The sequence below is a fragment of the Lycium barbarum genome, chromosome 3, assembly GCF_019175385.1.
Source record: "Lycium barbarum isolate Lr01 chromosome 3, ASM1917538v2, whole genome shotgun sequence".
Lineage (NCBI taxonomy): Eukaryota > Viridiplantae > Streptophyta > Magnoliopsida > Solanales > Solanaceae > Lycium > Lycium barbarum.
This window is the reverse complement of record NC_083339.1, coordinates 144157654-144174898: the sequence shown is the minus strand read 5'-3', so window position 1 is coordinate 144174898 and position 17245 is coordinate 144157654. Positions and strand designations below refer to the sequence as shown.

Below are 17245 nucleotides of genomic sequence, written 5' to 3'. Positions count from 1 at the left end.
GGGAGAAAAACTAGTTGTAAAGTGGTCAAACTTTAGATGGTCATAACTTTGCGCTCGGACGTCCGTTTTACGCGTTTTTTTTGCGTTTTTTTTTTGAGATCTACGCAGACAAACTGCCGTAAGGTGGTTTGGCCGAGCCGATTTTTGAAAAAACACCTTTTATCCCATTCAATTTCAATTTTCCCCCAAATTGGCCTGAAATGTTCAGTTTTATGTACTTATAAGATGATGATACGCAATAGATTTCAACGTAAAAATCCCGGAGTAATGTAGCTGTGAATGTCAATTTCACTTCTGCGGTTTCAATTTTTGAAAATAAAGCTGACTAATTTTCTCGACATATAAAGTTGACTAAAATAACCTTACAGTCAAACACTAAGTTTTTTTAAACAAAACTTATTTCGGGTCTACGTATCCTTGATGTATTGAGCGTATATTATTGTACGCAGAAAAAAATATCAGGTTCTATATAAAATATTGACGTTTCGGAATCTTCACACACGACTAATCATTGGTCAAAGTATGAAACACACTAAGTGTTGCAAAAAAAAAAAAAGTTTACCATCTTATAAAAGTTTACCAAATGGTTACCAAATGTACTTAAACTTTAAACAAAACTTACTTCGGGTACCTTTTCAACCCCTAAAATGACTATCTGAACGTCTACGTATCCTTGATGTATTGAGCCTACATTATTGTACGCAGAAAAAATATCAAGTTCTATATAAAATATTGACGTTTCGAAGTCTTCACACACGACTAATCATTGGTCAAAGTATGAAAAAACACTAAGTTTTTTCAAACAAAACTTACTTCGGGCACCTTTTCAACCCCTAAAATGACGATCCGAACGTCTACGTATCCTTGATGTATTGAGCCTACATTATTGTACGCAGAAAAAAATATCAGGTTCTATATAAAATATTGACGTTTCGGAGTCTTCACACACGATTAATCATTGATCAAAGTATGAAAAAATACACTAAGTGTTGCAAAAAAAAAAAAAAGTGCCAAATTTTTTTTTTAGAGCTCGCAAAAAAAAAAAAAAAACCTTTAGAGGTAAAACGTGGATCAGTCCACGTTTTACAAAATATATTTGTAAAACGTGGACTGATCCACGTTATACAATACATATTGTATAACGTGGATCAGTCCACGTTATACGTTCAATTTTTATTTTTTTTAATTTTTCGTTGATTTGGCTCTGACAGCCGGAATTTTTTTTTGGGGTATATCGTGGATCAGCCCACGATATACCCCTTTTGGTATATAAATTTTTTATCATCTCCTTTTGATAAATATCGTGTATTTTTATACCCTTTAGGCTCCGGACTCGTGAACTGAGGTCCCCAACGGCCTTTACTGGAATTTTCAAATGGGGCAAACTTCTAATTTAGGGACCCGACAGTAGACAAAATATAGGCTACTTTTGGAGCTCGAGTATGAACTCATTTACTTGAAAGAAATCCTGTTCTGCTTTTCAACTTGAATATCCGTTTTGAGAAATACAGTAATCACTGTAATAATTTTGCTTTTCCCATCACAAGTTTTCGCCTATCCATTAAGGATAGTGCTATAATGTAATTACCTATGCTGTTTTGTTATTAGTGACAATCGATTCTCTTCTAAAACTTGATCGAAGTTTCAATTTTTTGATAATATTGCAACAGACTCTCACGTGCTAATCTGATTCTTTTTTAGTAATAAGAATGACAGTGAAACTCGATGTCTCGAACCTAGTATATCTGCCTACTATAATACCATATTTAAGTGTGATGTCTTACTTAAAAATTTAAGTCTACCCTTTTCCAATGGTCAGACTCCAATAAAAGATTAATTACTTGGGCGGGTGACCCATATATATCTTTTTAAAATGAGTGGTGTGAATTAAATTAACTAAGATAGGGTCTTAAGTCTTACCATAGTTAGAGCAATAGATATTTCTATAAATTTCTTCCACGGAGTTTGGCAATCCATCAGTGGCAATTGATTAAACTTTATCATGTCAGGGAAAAAATAACTAGATTCTATATGTCTTCTCTGTTCCAAAAATAGTTCTCTAGCCTATATATGATTAGAAGTGTGTCATTATCTATTGACCCAATCAAACAACTGTAATCATCGTCCTTAGAAAAGATAACACGCAATGACACATGGATATGCTTCAACTAATCTGACTAAACTTAAGCTTTCACCTCAGGTAAGATCATGATATTTGAAGTTCTTACAGATTCATCCACAATATGAATTAGACAGTTCAACTTATACTATTCTTCACCACGTCAATTTGGGACCGGTGTCGACATGTTTCTACTACATTACACAATGTTTAATGCCAGTCTATTTTACTGTCAATTTTTAGTTGTACTAAGATTCTTTCGGTGAATGAGCCTGACTTCTTGTAAGCACCATAAGCCAATTCTCCAACAATTCACCCACTACCTAGACGTCGCTTTCTATCTTGTATAGGAACATTAAGTATACTGTAGTTTTATACTATCAATACATTTTAATTTGTTGTAGCAGATCAAGTATCTGGCTTTTTCAAGAACACTAATCGCGATTATATGGATAGTTACTCATATATTAACGGGAAGACAGTGATGCATGTTTGTTGGCTTCAATTTTTTTCGTACAACGATGCAAATTATAAAAATTTACCGTACTGCAACTTGGAATTGAGAGCCGGATACATTACAAAGCTTCAAAAAATGTTATAACAAGCACGAACTTGCAATATAGTACATGTTAGTATTATCTAAATTCTCAATTTCCTAACAATAAATAAAGTCGTATTCAGAATTTTAAAAGAATGGGTGCATCATTACCTTTAAGATAGATGTTTGGTTTTGATTAGATAAAATTTTAATGTGACAATTGACAACAAGTGCGCGAGCAAACTATAATAATTGATACTATTAATCAACAAAGCAAGGACATTTAGAATTATCATAACAAAATTTCGTTATATTCACAGAAATGAAGTTTGTTAATTATAATGTAATTAACATAAGCTATAAAATGTACATTAATTCTACAAACGCTATTTAAGAAGGAAACATGAGAAGATCAAGGAGAACAACAAAGATTCAATGGAGAAAGAGAAACCACTAATCTTTCTTTACTCTTTCCCTTCTCAATACTCAACAGTATATTTTGTCTATTGCATGTAAAAATTTGTGGATCTGGTTATCAATGTTCTATTTCTTGAATTCTTACCACAGGAGCACTACTCCATGCAGGGCCCATTTTGCTTATAGATGTTTCGAGATTTTTACCATTTTTATATTATAAATTTCCAGCATATAAAAAATAAATTAACCCGGTTAATATATTTTGAGGCCATTGTTTTTATCAATTAACATCCAGTAGTGGATCAAGTGGAGGAGAAGAATGGTTCAGATTTTCTCATTAAGCACAAAGAAGCAAACATCAGAGAAGGAAGCGCACTGGTGGGAGATGGCGAAGTTGAAAGAGACAAAAAAAAAAGGACCACAAAGAAAACATTTAAAATTCTTGTAACTGAAATAATTGAACTATAGAGACAAAAATGTCGTGAATCACACTAATAGCAGTCTTCTTCATTCATATTGATCTTCATATATGCCCACATATTACAAAGAGGTCCCATAAGAATCCTAAATACAGACATTTAACCAATGAGAATACTTTGTTCAAGATGGATTCAGAAATTCAGCCAATAAAAACTCAGATAGAACAATTCATGGGACCCAAAAGAGCTTAATCTTATTTTCTTCTTGGATGATATATTAGCCAAAAGTGCATGGGCTCAACAATTCGAAACAACTGTAGTAGCAAAAGTGGCTATTTTGGTCTCACTCAATGAACAATTATTGTACCAACTATATATCCTTATTAGTATCCAAACAGTCCTTTATATATATTGAACTGTTCCACTTTATTTTTTGGGCTTGTTCAAATTCACTCAAAAGTGATTACTTATTCTCCTTTCTTTTCTTTTTTTGAAATTAGGATCTCGTTCTGATATCACTCCTCCTCTTTTTATAGTGGATCCATTGAATTACGGATTCATTTTCAATAGCACAAACTTGTAAATGATGACTAGTGAAAGCAAGACTGCAAATGCCATTGGAGGCAAAACAGCTAGAGCTTGTGATAGCTGTTTATCAAAAAGAGCACGTTGGTTTTGCCCTGCTGATGATGCTTTCCTTTGTCAATCCTGCGATGTTTCTGTCCATTCAGCAAACCAATTGGCGAGTCGCCATGAAAGAGTTCGTCTTGAAACATCTTCTAACAAATCCACTGACAACAAATTAGTCGACCAAACTCATCAACCTGCCTGGCACCAGGGATTTACTCGAAAGGCACGAACCCCGAGAAATGGAAAGAAGCGTACGCAAATGGGGCAACGAAAAAAGGACGAGGAAAATCGTGTCCCTGAAATTGGCAATGAAGAAAACTCACCGGATGAAAATGAAGAGCAGCTTCTTTATCGAGTTCCAGTTTTCGATCCCTTTGAAGCAGAACTCTGCACTGTGCCAGATGAAAGTACTACTATTACTGACTTGGACATGTTGTTGAATACTGAGGATCATGCATGTGATGATTTGGACCTTCCTGAATTTCTTTCTTCCGATATTGAGCTTGCTGAGTTCGCTGCAGATGTTGAAACCTTGTTAGGCGAAGAATTTAGAGTCGTAGAAGAAGAAGAAGATGAACAGACTGTTGAAGATAATAAGGCGATAAAAGTCGAGGTTGAAGATGAGGAAATGAGAGCTGTTGTTGCTTGTCATTTGGATCCAGAATTGGACATGGCAAGAGAAGCGTTGAATTGGAATTTCGAAGAATATGAAGAAACTGTTGAACAGAAAGTAATGGCTACTGCGGCAGTAACAGAATTTGTCCCTAGTTTTGCAGAGTACTGTGGAAGTAGTAAAGGTGATGAAAAAAGGAGGCTGCTTTTGAGGCTTAATCATGAGGCTGTTATTAGTGCTTGGCCAAATCAATCTTCACCATGGACAAATGGAATCCGACCTCATTTCAATCCTGATGATTGCTGGTCTGATTTCTTGGTATACTTCATATTTCTCTAAAACATTTTAGTTCCTTATTTTCCGTGCTTAATCTCAATTCTATGTTGGTTAATTGTAGATATTGTTGAGTCAGTACGTAGAAGTAATATTTTTTGGAGTAAATTGAATAGGAAAGAAAAGTATCTCTAAGGTTATACTATAAATATAAGGACTCACGTCAAGTAGCAATTCATCAGTGTAAAATCTTTGTTTAATTCGGAAGGGGAATTGCTTGTAACCCCTAAAGAAAATATTGGAAATATCTCTTTAAGGACAGTGAATTTGACACGACAAAGTCTTTCTTCTTCAATTTTGTTTCCTATTTTCTAACAGTTCTCATTTATGTGACATAACGATGTAAAAATTCTTAATTCAAAAGTAGAACTAATTACATGCTTATATATAAGAAATAAAGCAGATCAACGATCTCTATAACAGGTTAAATTATAAATAGTGTTGTTACATGCCAGTAAATCGTCCTGCTTCGAAAGAGACATGTTTTTTCATTGTCGTTCTTATGTATCTTTTGATTTATACGTTCTTATATTGTTTTTTTTCTTTGTATTCATGAAGGAAACATGCATGGGAGAAGGAGGGGGTCATCAACGATATGGGGGACATGTAAGAAGTGGCGATGGAGGAAGAGAAGCGAGGGTATCGCGTTACAGAGAGAAGAGGCGGACAAGATTGTTCTCCAAGAAAATCCGGTACGAAGTTAGAAAATTAAATGCAGAAAAAAGGCCTCGACTTAAAGGACGATTCATTAAAAGGACATCGTTTTCAGCACCTGGTTTTCCCTACCTGATGAATAAACGATGATGAATAGATCTTGGAGTAGAGTTGATAGAGTTTGTATTATAACATCGCCATTTTGCTTGCTCTAGCAATCTGGAACGACTTAGGTTCTTTTTATGATAACCTATGTTCATTCAATCAATAAAAATCATGTAAATTAAGCTTTCGTTACATCATCTTCAGCAAGTATCTCAATTAATTTGCCTCCCTATAAGCATGCCTTAAATATCATTTGAGGCCTCAACTCTAATGTACTCTAACAAATAATTTTTTAGTTCACATTTTGCTTGATTAGTTTTCCATCTTCCCGGATCTGTCATGTTGAAGAGAAGTTTAAGGCTGTTGAAAAATTTAACTGGAATAGTGCTTATATACAAGAGGAGAAGAAGCAAAGCACCAGATTACCCACAAAAGAAAGGGAAAAAATTAGGTAAAACATTGCTACCATAGAAGCACCAGATTTTATAGTAGTAGACTGCTGGAAATTGAATAATTTTTTTGTTTGCATATAATGAGCCCGTTTGGATTGGCTTATATGTTGAAAATAGCTTATAAGCTGTTTTCAGTTTTTTTGAGTGTTTGGTTGACCAACTTAAAGCCATTTTGTGCTTAAAATAAGCCTAAAGAAATAATTGGGCCCGTTTGACTTAAAATAAGTTGGGCTACCCCAACTTATTTTTTTTGACTTATAGGCTGTTTTCAGTTTATAAGCTGCTTTTTTTAAGCCCATCCAAACAGGCTCAATATGTATTTATGTAACATTCAATGAGTTAAACCTTAATTATAAATTCGAAATTCGAAGAAGATGTCCTCAATCCGCCACTTCATATTTAAAAGCTCATGCTGCTAAATACTCATTAGAGAAAGAGCTTAGTGGCATCTTCCTGATAGAAGCACATCAATATACTCTTTAACAATTTATAAAACACCTAGCTAGTGCATCAAAGAAATAATAATATACGTAACACGTAAAGTGAGTATCATCTGTAGTATTTATGCTTATCTTATCGGTGACAACTCTAACAACTTTGAAGGCATGGATTTCCTTAACCTCGCGCACCAAATCAAACTAAGCTTACTATTATCGTGTTTGCTTAAATCAAAGTAGCAAAGTAAATAAGAGGAAGATAGAACAAGAGAAAAGGGGAGTGATATGATAACCAAATAACACGCGAGGGAGAAATGATTATACAAGATTACGTTGGAGGAAATTGTAGTATATCAAAAAGGAATGTACCTCATGAACTCCATACTACATGGTATTTTGGAGAGTTATTCACAGAATTTCTAACTCCTTCTTTGTCCAATTTCTTCTAAGCTGGATTTCCTTTCGTGCATGGGATTCTGTTATGTTTGTTCCCAATTTATATATGAACAAGCTTCTTGAATCTTAAGGATACGACTTATTAATAAATTTTACGGGCAAAAATGACAAATGATAATATGTGAGTGAAATATACTTAAGAACAGTGTATACACAAGCCTCAAGCTAAACTAAAGGTTCTGTTGAGGTTGATTCATTTTTAATGGGGACAAGGGAGACCTAGCATTCATTATGAGCAATCTTGTATATATATATAAAAGCAGGCAATAGGCTGATTATGAGCAATCTTGTATATATATATAAAAGCAGGCAATAGACTCGCCTACGTGGCGCTCTGAAAAATCAGAAACCTTATTTATCATTTTCCCAATTTTTTTTGCCTCTTTACTCCTTTTTTGCCATTTAATTTGCTTAAGAAAATTAAAAGGACACGCCTTTTAAAATTGACATTTTTAAAACCTACCTCTGTTAATTACTATTCCTCTTTCCCTTTTCCAACTAAAACTATTTTTCTTCACTTTCTGTCCTTCTCCTTTACCTTTCACTCCCACTGGCCAACAAATTCTCTTTTCCTCTTCAACATATATTTTTTCCACCTCATTTTATGTTAATTGTACTACTCAATATTTTGTCTATTAGTTGTTTCGTTGCTCACGTATTGAATTAAACAAGTTTCATTTGATATGCTATGTGCTCTTTAATTTCGGAGAAGCCACCAAGTTAAACACGGATACATCGACGACACTGGAGGCGGTAACAAGTTTTGCGAAGAGAACGTGGCAAGCAATGGAAGCGATAGCAACACTGCCCACGCCTTGCGACATGGCCCTCCGGGGTCGACGCGGCTTATTTTTCCATTTATTTGGTCCAAACACCAAGGACCCTCGTTCGGAGACCCGTCGTGTGTATTACCCTATGGGATTTGAGAGATCGGACGAGCCGGCTCTGTTTGCTTCGAAATTACACCGGTCCGTACCAAACGGCCTGGGGACCGATGCATGTGGGAATTCAGAAAAGAGTGTAAACCCAAATTGAGAGTGACAAATATTGGACCTATCGTTCGTTCAAATTCAGTCAGTTAATACATGGGATCGTACCGCCCCCGCCCCCCCTCTCACACACACACAAAATAAGACATCGGATACAAAAGTAGTCAAGCACTCAAGCTTACCAAATAGAAATTAATACCAAGTTAAGTTGCATAATTGCATGCAGAAAATCGGTGACAGCCTTTGGAGTACTAGTAATTGCTCATGGACAGTTCAAAACCATCCATATATACTTTTTTTTCTTCTTTTGATCGTGATGTTCAGATCAATTTGTTGCGCACTCAATTATTTTCCGAGTACCTGTTATTTTTTACAGTACAAGCATTATGTAATTTTGCCCATCAAAATTATACAGATAAAAAAGAAATTTCCTAATTTTTTTGTTTTTGTTGAGATTTGATCCCTAATCTCTAAAATTTGTGCTCACATCGTTGGTCACTAGTCTATACCCTTCTTACAAATGGCACGATAGTCCCTCCATAAATGCCAGATTCCATGGAGATTTTGGTGCTTTTGGTGGGTATATTGGCTTATGGGCGGTTGTAAGTTATATATATACTAACATTTCACAATAATATGTAAAAAAGGGCTTAGCACACACAATTATATTTAGAATTTTTTTCCTGCAATACTGATCGTTACATCCATTAGTTGACTTCCTCTATGGAAATTACTTTGAGTAACATATCCTGTCATAGACTAAGGGTGTGTTCGGTATGAAGGAAAATGTTTTCCAAGAAAATGTGTTCTTGGAAAATAAATGAATTTCTACTTATTTTCTCATGTTCGTTTGGGTAGCGGAAAATAAGTGAATTTCTTATTTTCTCATGTTCGTTTGGTTGGTAGAAAATATTTTCAGGAAAATACTCACCCAAGCCCCACAAGTCCACCCCAACCCCAACCCCCAACCCCACCCCCAATTTTTTTTTTGTTTGAAGTATTTAATTTTTTTCTGGATTTTCTAAACCACCACATCCCCCGGGTGTGGACCCATACCACATCAACCCCCACCCCCCACCCTAAATTTTTTTGAGGTGTTGGTGGGGTGTCAGGAAAGGGGTGGTGGGGTGAGGCGAAAAACCAAGAAAAAAAATTCAAAACAAAATTAATTTTTTTTGGGGTGGGGCAAGGGCAGGGGCAAGGGTGGGGTGGTGCAAAAAGCAAAAAAAAAAAATCAAAACTTTTTTTTTCAAAACAAAATTAATTTTTTTTGGGAGGGGGTGGAGTGAGGTGGGCAGAGGCGGATCCAGGAATTTGAGATTCCGGGTGCCACACTGTTTTGGGCTTCGATTCTGGTTATTCAGCCTTCTAGTTTATATAGACCGACCAATTATCACACTATTTTGGCCTTTGACTTGATTTATTTTGAGCTTCGGTTCGGGTTATTCATCTTAGCTACAAGTATTTCTATTGTTACAATTTTTAACTCGTGGAAAGGCAGAAGCGTCGGCTTTCTCGACGTGTTCCATAGCCCATTTCCGTAAACAAGGGAATGACCCAATGCATCAGTTGACTTAAACGAGTTGGGGAGCGCAGCAACTTCCGTCCGTTTATATAGACAAACCGATTGTCACACTATTTTGGATTTCAACTTGATTTATTTTTTCTACTGCCGCAATTTGGGTTATTCATCTTTTCGATTTATATAGACATCGATTAAACGAAATAATTTAATAATTATGATAATTTTAAACAAAGCATAAAAATTCAATAGTATTACTAATATCAACAAAAATATGTTATTCATTTATAATTGAGAGTTATGTTTTGAAGCTATCAGCTAACTCAAGACTAATCAACTAGAACTAGAACTCAACTTACATGCACATTTAGATATCAAAATAAAAAATTAATGAACACTATTAACTATAAAGAGAAGCTAGGATATATAAAATTTTAAAAAGTCAATGTGACTCATTAGTGGAAAAAAAAAACCAGCAGCAAGTAAATAAAAAGAAAAGAAGAAACAAGGAAAATAAAGTAAAGAAGAAGCAAAATAGAAAAGAAAAATAAGAAAAAAGGAGAACGAATCTTCTGTAAGCTTCTTAGAAAAGAGAAGTCTTTAAAAGAATTGGTGCAAGTTGGACTCGATCCCAGGTGCTGTGGGTACAAGTTTCGGCCCTTCACCAGTGACACCAAACAATCATTTATTAGTTGGGGTGCCATTTTACATATTTATACTATTTGCCATATATACTCACATATATATACAAGGTTTTGCTCGAGGTGTGCGGGTGGCGTGGCATCCCCACCCGCCTTACTAGATCCGCCCCTGGAGGTGGGTGCATGGTGGGCTGGGGGGCAGGGTGGGGTGGGCTGGTGCAAAAAAAAAATTCAAAACTTTTTTTTTCAAAACAATTTTTTTTTTGGCCAGGGGGTGGGTCAGGGGTGGGTGGGTGGGGTAGGCATGGGGTGGGGGAAGTGGTTGGGGGTGGGTTGGGTGGTTGGTGGAATGCACTTATAGACTTTTTTTCCCTATTTTTATTAGGGAAGTTATTTTCTCCATTTTTGAGGAACTTATTTTCCTAAAGAAAATATTTTCCAAATTTTTTGATTAAACGAACATGAAAAAATTGAAAAATATTTTTCAAAAAATGTTTTCCTCCGTACCGAACACACCCTAAGTTTTCCCTGTCCTGCAAGAAGCAAATAACTCACAGTTTCAAACATGTCAAAATCAGATATTCCCGCTGTATTTGCTTGTTCACTATAGTATATCACCACTCATATATAACTATCCTTTTGTAATTATATCTTATACAGTGTATCACTGCTAATATATAACTATCCTTTTGTAAATTGTATCTTACAGTCTTATAAATTGTACATGAAGATATACTAGATAGTTTTCGTCCTTTATACATATAAACAAATTTCGTTTTTATCTATATATACGGGATATTAAATTATTTTACTTTATAATCGAATTTATTAACTCTTTATACATATTTTTGTTTGGGAGATTCTTTACTGATTAGAGAGCTACAATTAACTTTGCATGCTGACTTTATCTACATGTTTTCTTAGATATAAGATACAGCTACGAATCTAAGAAACAAATAAAGAAATTAAAATTTGATGAGAGTGGAATGCGTTAGCTATGATTCATTATTTAGTCAATATTGATTCAGCTCATCTCGACCCAACTAACTTTTGAATAGAGTTGACAACTACCCATTTTTGATTGGGTTTTTTACCTATTTGGCCGTTTGGCCGAAAATAATTATCATCACTAGCCAATATGCAAAAAATATACATTAATTTTGTATATAAATTTACTGGCCATTATTAATTTGTTAAGATGCTATATGGTGCAAAAATTCCTTTTTGATTCAGGTAATTTTCACCTACCCAAATTTAGTCCAAAATTGCCACCTGCCTGTTGCCACCCTTACAAGAAAGATATAGTAATAAATTTATTTTAAGAGTCGAAGGACTGCAATGTCAATATGATAACTAGATATTTTTGGATTGTGAAGTGCAAGCCCATTGCCTAGTGACATGTGCCAGTGTAATGTTCAGTAACAATAAACAATAGTCCGCATGTAATGTCAATGTCACAAATAGAGGGGTTTTTAGGTGTCAGGTGCAAGAACAATGCCTAATAACATGACAGGAGCAAGTGCAATGCCTGAAATGGCTGATCATACAATGAAAAAGCATATTGGTGTGGTGGACGATGTGCTCGTACAGACCGATAAATTTATTTATCCAGCAGATTTTTTTATACTTGATTGTCCGATGGATCATGGATGTTGTAATCTGTTTCACGATTGGATGAAAAATACGTCATAATGCACGGCAAATACTTTGAGAATCAACAATATAACTATGACCCACAAAAAACCAGATTATAATTGTTAATGTATTTCTTTCTTGGCTTTCTTTCGAGCGCTACTGTTCTTATTATCTTGGGCCTTGGGCCAAATACATTGCTCCATTAGTGCATTTTTTTTAGTGCATTTTTTTGCGGGTCATAGTTATATTGCCCTTCTTTTGGGGTGGTCTTTAAATTTTGCCCCTCATATTTAAAATCTTTAAATTTTACCCTTCGGTTAAAATTTATAGGTTCTAGGTTCGAACTCCCACACAGTCAAAATTTTAAAAAAATTTGCAAGGTAGAGTTTAAATTTCGCTATGCCCCCACCGGCATACACTTGTGAAGGAATTACCAAAGTTATGCCGGACCCGATATATTATGCCTTATGGGCAGACTTGGCATAAGTATGCCGGATCCGGCATAACTTTGGTAATTCCTTCATAAGTTTATGCCGGGTCCGGCATAAAAGTTTGTCCATTAAAAGTATGCCCCCACGGGCATAAACTTATTAAGAAATTACCAAAGTTATGTCGGACCCGGCATACTTATGCCAAGTCTGCCCATAAGGCATGAGTATGCTGGGTCCGGCATACACGCGACCCAAACCTTGCTTTGCAATTTATTTTTTTTAATTTATGCTTGAGCGGGGGTTCGAACTCAGAACCTCATGATTTCTGCGTGAATGCTCAGAGTTGCAATGCGAAGGGCAAAATTAAAGACCAGTAATATGAGGGGCATAATTTAAAGATCACAAATATGAGGGGCAAAATTTAAAGACCACCCCAAAAGAAGGGCAATCTGCGAAAAACAAAATTGCGCGGATTTCCTTCTTTTAGGGTGGTATTTAAATTTTGTCCCTCAAATTGGTGGTCTTTAAGTTTTGCCCTTCGCTTGAAAAGATTGCCGAAAATACAGAGGTTCTGAGTTCGAATCCCCGCTCAGGCATAAAAATAAAAATAGTTTCGCAAGGCAAGACTTTGAGAAAAGTCTGTCTTATGCGGCATAAGTTGCCTTAAGGCATAAGCTTAGGCATAACTAAAGTTATGCCGGATCCGGAAAATGTTGCCTTAAGACATAACTAAAAGTTTGCCTTATAAGGCATCTATGCTGGATCCGGCATAACTTTAGTTATGCCATAAGACAACTTATGTTGTCTCCGGCAGAGGTTGCCTTAAGGCATAAAAGTCTGCCTTATAAATTGCCTTAAGGCATAAAATTTATGCTGAATCCGGCTTAATTTTAGTTATGCCTTAAGGCGCTTATACCGGATCCGGCATAACTTTCCCCCAGCCTTGCTTTGTGAAATTATTTTTTATTTTTATGTCGGAACCGGGATTCGAACCCAGAACCTCAGGGTTTCTACGCGAAGGGCAAAAATTAAAGACTAGCAATTTGAGGGGAAAAAATTAAAGACCACCCTGAATGAGGGGCATTCCTGCTAATTGCCCCCAATAGTGTCCTCCTTCGATAAGCTCGACCCATGAACTAATAATTTAGGAGAATTTTCATAAATAGCACTATTTATACTCCTAATAACAAATTATGGCGATATCCAAAGGATGTGGTGCAGTGGATGAGGGTGCTCTTCCCTTAACCAGAGGTCTCGGGTTCGAGCCTTAGGTATGAAAAAATCCTTAGAAAGGAGCGCTTCCCCCGAATGGGCCCTACACGGTGCGAATCCAAATTTAGTCGGGCTTCAATGCGGGTACTGAACACCGGGTTGAAAAAAAAACTATTGCTGTATTATTGAATTTTCAAAACACAACAATGAATTGTTCTCCCCAAAAGAATATCATAAAGGCTTAAGTCCTCGATAGATCCTCGAACTTATCCATGAAATCCATTTGGACCCTCCAACTGAGATTCCTACCATCTGAACCTCCAAAATCACTTTTACCATGCCACTTGGACACAAAATAAATATGCAACATTATGCAAATGGTGCGTGTAATTCACATGCAAGAATAACAAGTAAAACAACGACACGTGGATTTTAGCTTTAAACATAAAAATAAAATTGCAAAAAAAAAGAGAAAAAAAGATAAGAAAAACATTCTCTTTCCATCTTCCTTGACCCCACCACCTCTCTCCTCTCCAACTCCACCTCCGCCACCTATGGCTGTAAACGGTTTGGTGAAAAACCAAAACCAAATCGAAAATTTAATCAAACGGAATAAAAAAATCTACATTTGGTTTGATTTGTTTTAGTTTGGTTTTAAATTTGAAAAACCGATAATATTTGGTTTGGTTTTGGTTATATTAAAAAATCACCGAATAAATAACCAAACCAAATCGATAATTATATACATGAAATTTATAATTATTTATATGTATAATATTATCTTTTCATAAATAATTATAAATATTTTATACCTTTTAATTATTAATTTGATTTTGGTGTACTTATTTCACATGATTGTTTAAGACCCATGTCTTAAAGAACATGTCCAAGCCCAACTCTATAAGTCTTGATCTTTTTTTTGAGCGGATTGCCCTTCTTTTGGGGTGGTCTTTAAATTTTACTCCTCATATTTGTGGTCTTTAAATTATTCCCTCATATTGCTGGTCTTTAATTTTTGCCCTTCGCGGTGCAACCCTGAGCGTTCACGCAGAAATCATGAGGTTCTGGGTTCGAACCCCCGCTCAAGCATAAATTAAAAAAAAAATTGCAAGACAAGGTTTGGGTCGCGTGTATGCCGGACCCGGCATACACTTATTAAGGAATTACCAAAGTTATGCCGGACCCGGCATACTCATGCCTTATGGGCAGACTGGGCATAAGTATGCCGGGTCCGGCATAACTTTGGCAAATCCTTAACAAGTTTATGTCGGGTCCGGCATACTTATGAGCAAACTTTTAATGGGCAAACTTTTAGTTAAGCCTTAACTAAAAGTCTTTTCCTAGTTATGCCTTATGGGGCAGACTTTTCGTTAAGGCACAACTAAAAGTATGCCCCATAAGACATAACAAAAAGTATGCCCCATAAGGCGGAACTTTTCCTTAAGGCATAACTAAAAATTTGTCTTATAAGACAAAGTCTATGTCTTAAGGAAAAGTTATGCCTTATGGGGCATACTTTTAGTTATGCCATAACTAAAAGTATGGCCCATAAGGCATAACTAGGAAAAGACTTTTAGTTAAGGCTTAACTAAAAGTTTGCCCATAAGTATGCCGGACCCGGAATAAACTTGTGAAGGAATTACCAAAGTTATGTCGGACCCGGCATACTTATGTCAAGTCTGCCCATAAGGCATAAGTATGCCGGGTCCGGCATAACTTTGGTAATTCCTTAACAAGTGTATGCCGGTGGGGCATAGCGAAATTTAAACTCAGCCTTGCGATTTTTTTTTTAAAATTTTTGACTGAGTGGGGGTTCGAACTTGGAATACATTGGTTTTAGCCGAAGGGCAAAATTTAAAGATTTCAAATATGAGGGGAAAAATTTAAAGACCACCCCAAAAGAAGGGCAATTCGCACCCTGCTATCTCACTTTTCATTTTACATTTCTACCTAACCTAACTGAACTAGAGAAGCTCACGTTTCTTTCTCACATTCACAGTGAAGGCTCAAGAAATTTGAAGAATGTAAAGAAAGAATAGTTGAATTGTCATGGCTAGTCTTAAACCGAAAAACAGAACCAAACCGAATCAAACCGACAATAATAAAACTGGTGATTTTTATTTTATTTGATTTGGTTTAGTTTTAGACATTTGAACACCGACTAAATTGGCTGGGTTATGAGTTTAATCAATCTCCGACCCAAATCGAACCATGAACAGCGCTACTACCACCCATCTCCTCTTCTTCAACATCACCTCTGTTTACTCCTACCTCGCAACCCATGCAACTAACATCACTGTAGCTATTGCCGATTTTAACCCAATTTCCCAAATCCTTAGTAGTACCAATTTTACCTCAATTTCCCCTCACCAATCCATTGCATGTCATCACCGGAAAAACCATCATTTTACAAGGATTTCATCGGAAAATATGAAGGTTCGCTATAAAAATTATTTTCCCGTCTAATTCAAGGACCCAAATTTGACTCCTTCTCTAAAGACAAAGCATTTAGAGGAAGAAGCAATGTTACTGGTTCACAATACTATCCACGAAAACATAAAGAAATGATATATAAAAATCTAATCGAAATTTGGTCATGGTGAAAGATTCAAATGGTTGCACTGATTAAGACGGTGGGTTGGCGAAGAAATTTTATTTTGGAGAAGAAGGAGAGAATTGGGCCACGCAGCCGACACGTTGTTAGTCACCAGCGACAGAGGCATCAGTGGGCTTACGCCGCTCTCCCTATTTGAGGGCTGATCAGTGGGCTTAGATCTTCCTGTTTTCATCTTTCTCATGGTTGTTAGCCACCGGTGGTAGGCATCAGAAAACTATATTATGGTTGTTAGTCACTGGTGGTAGGCATCGGAAATACCATATTAGGGTTTGTACTTCGGGAAGAGAAGAGACTTGGGTTTTACAAAAATGAAAAGAAAAAAAAAAGGAAAAATCTGTTATTACATACATTCACGCGCTTAAGAGCCGTGAAACAAAATTTTCTTATTTTGTGTTTAATTGGCACAGTAAAAGTGATTTTGGAGGGTTCAGGTGGTAGGAATCTCAATTGAAGGGTCCAAATGAATTTCACGAACAAGTTCGAGGGTCATGACTTAAGCCTATCATAAATACACACATACAGTAGTGGGCATACATGCATACAGACAGTCATACATGCATGCGTACATACACTAGCCGTCGTAAGTGCATACGGTTATATAAATAGACTGGTGTCATACATACGTACATACATAAGTAAACATTTGTTATAAAATGAAAATCTAGCTATTTTTTGTAAATAATTGAAAAAGTATTGCTAAAATACGTAATTAATGGAATTAAGTCGTTATATCACGTAATTATAATTTATTAGTATCCGTTTATCACGTAGGGTCAGTGAATATCCAATACTAGAATAGTAAAGTTGAAGAATATTATTGTCATATTAAAATAATTAAACTTATTCATTTTTATATTAAATAAATTGAATTTTATCCACTATAACGATAAAATATAATTTTTGTGTCACATTCAAATAACTTAACTATATGTGAAATGGGATATCTTGTAATCCAATCCTCCCTTATTTTTAGGGTCGGATTAAGAATTTAAAGGTGAGGACACCACTAGAAAAAAATTAAAAGT

The 17245-nt window shown here is 35.7% G+C and overlaps 1 protein-coding gene across 1 annotated transcript; it reads left to right on the top strand.

Moving 5' to 3' along the window:
* The first annotated feature begins 3795 nt into the window (after nucleotides 1–3795).
* On the top strand, nucleotides 3796–6015 carry LOC132633284 (zinc finger protein CONSTANS-LIKE 16-like). The gene is made up of 2 exons (XM_060349590.1): nucleotides 3796–5054; nucleotides 5628–6015. The coding sequence occupies exons 1-2, from the start codon at nucleotides 4077–4079 to the stop codon at nucleotides 5871–5873; spliced, it is 1224 nt and encodes a 407-aa protein (XP_060205573.1). The 5' UTR covers nucleotides 3796–4076; the 3' UTR covers nucleotides 5874–6015.
* The last annotated feature ends 11230 nt before the right edge of the window (nucleotides 6016–17245 follow it).

Bases quoted from the DNA above. Each gene is read 5' to 3' on its own strand.
- LOC132633284 (XM_060349590.1), top strand. From the start codon at position 4,077: ATGATGACTAGTGAAAGCAAGACTGCAAATGCCATTGGAGGCAAAACA. The intron at 5,055-5,627 runs GTATACTTCATA...GTATTCATGAAG, and splicing joins ATTGCTGGTCTGATTTCTTG to GAAACATGCATGGGAGAAGG.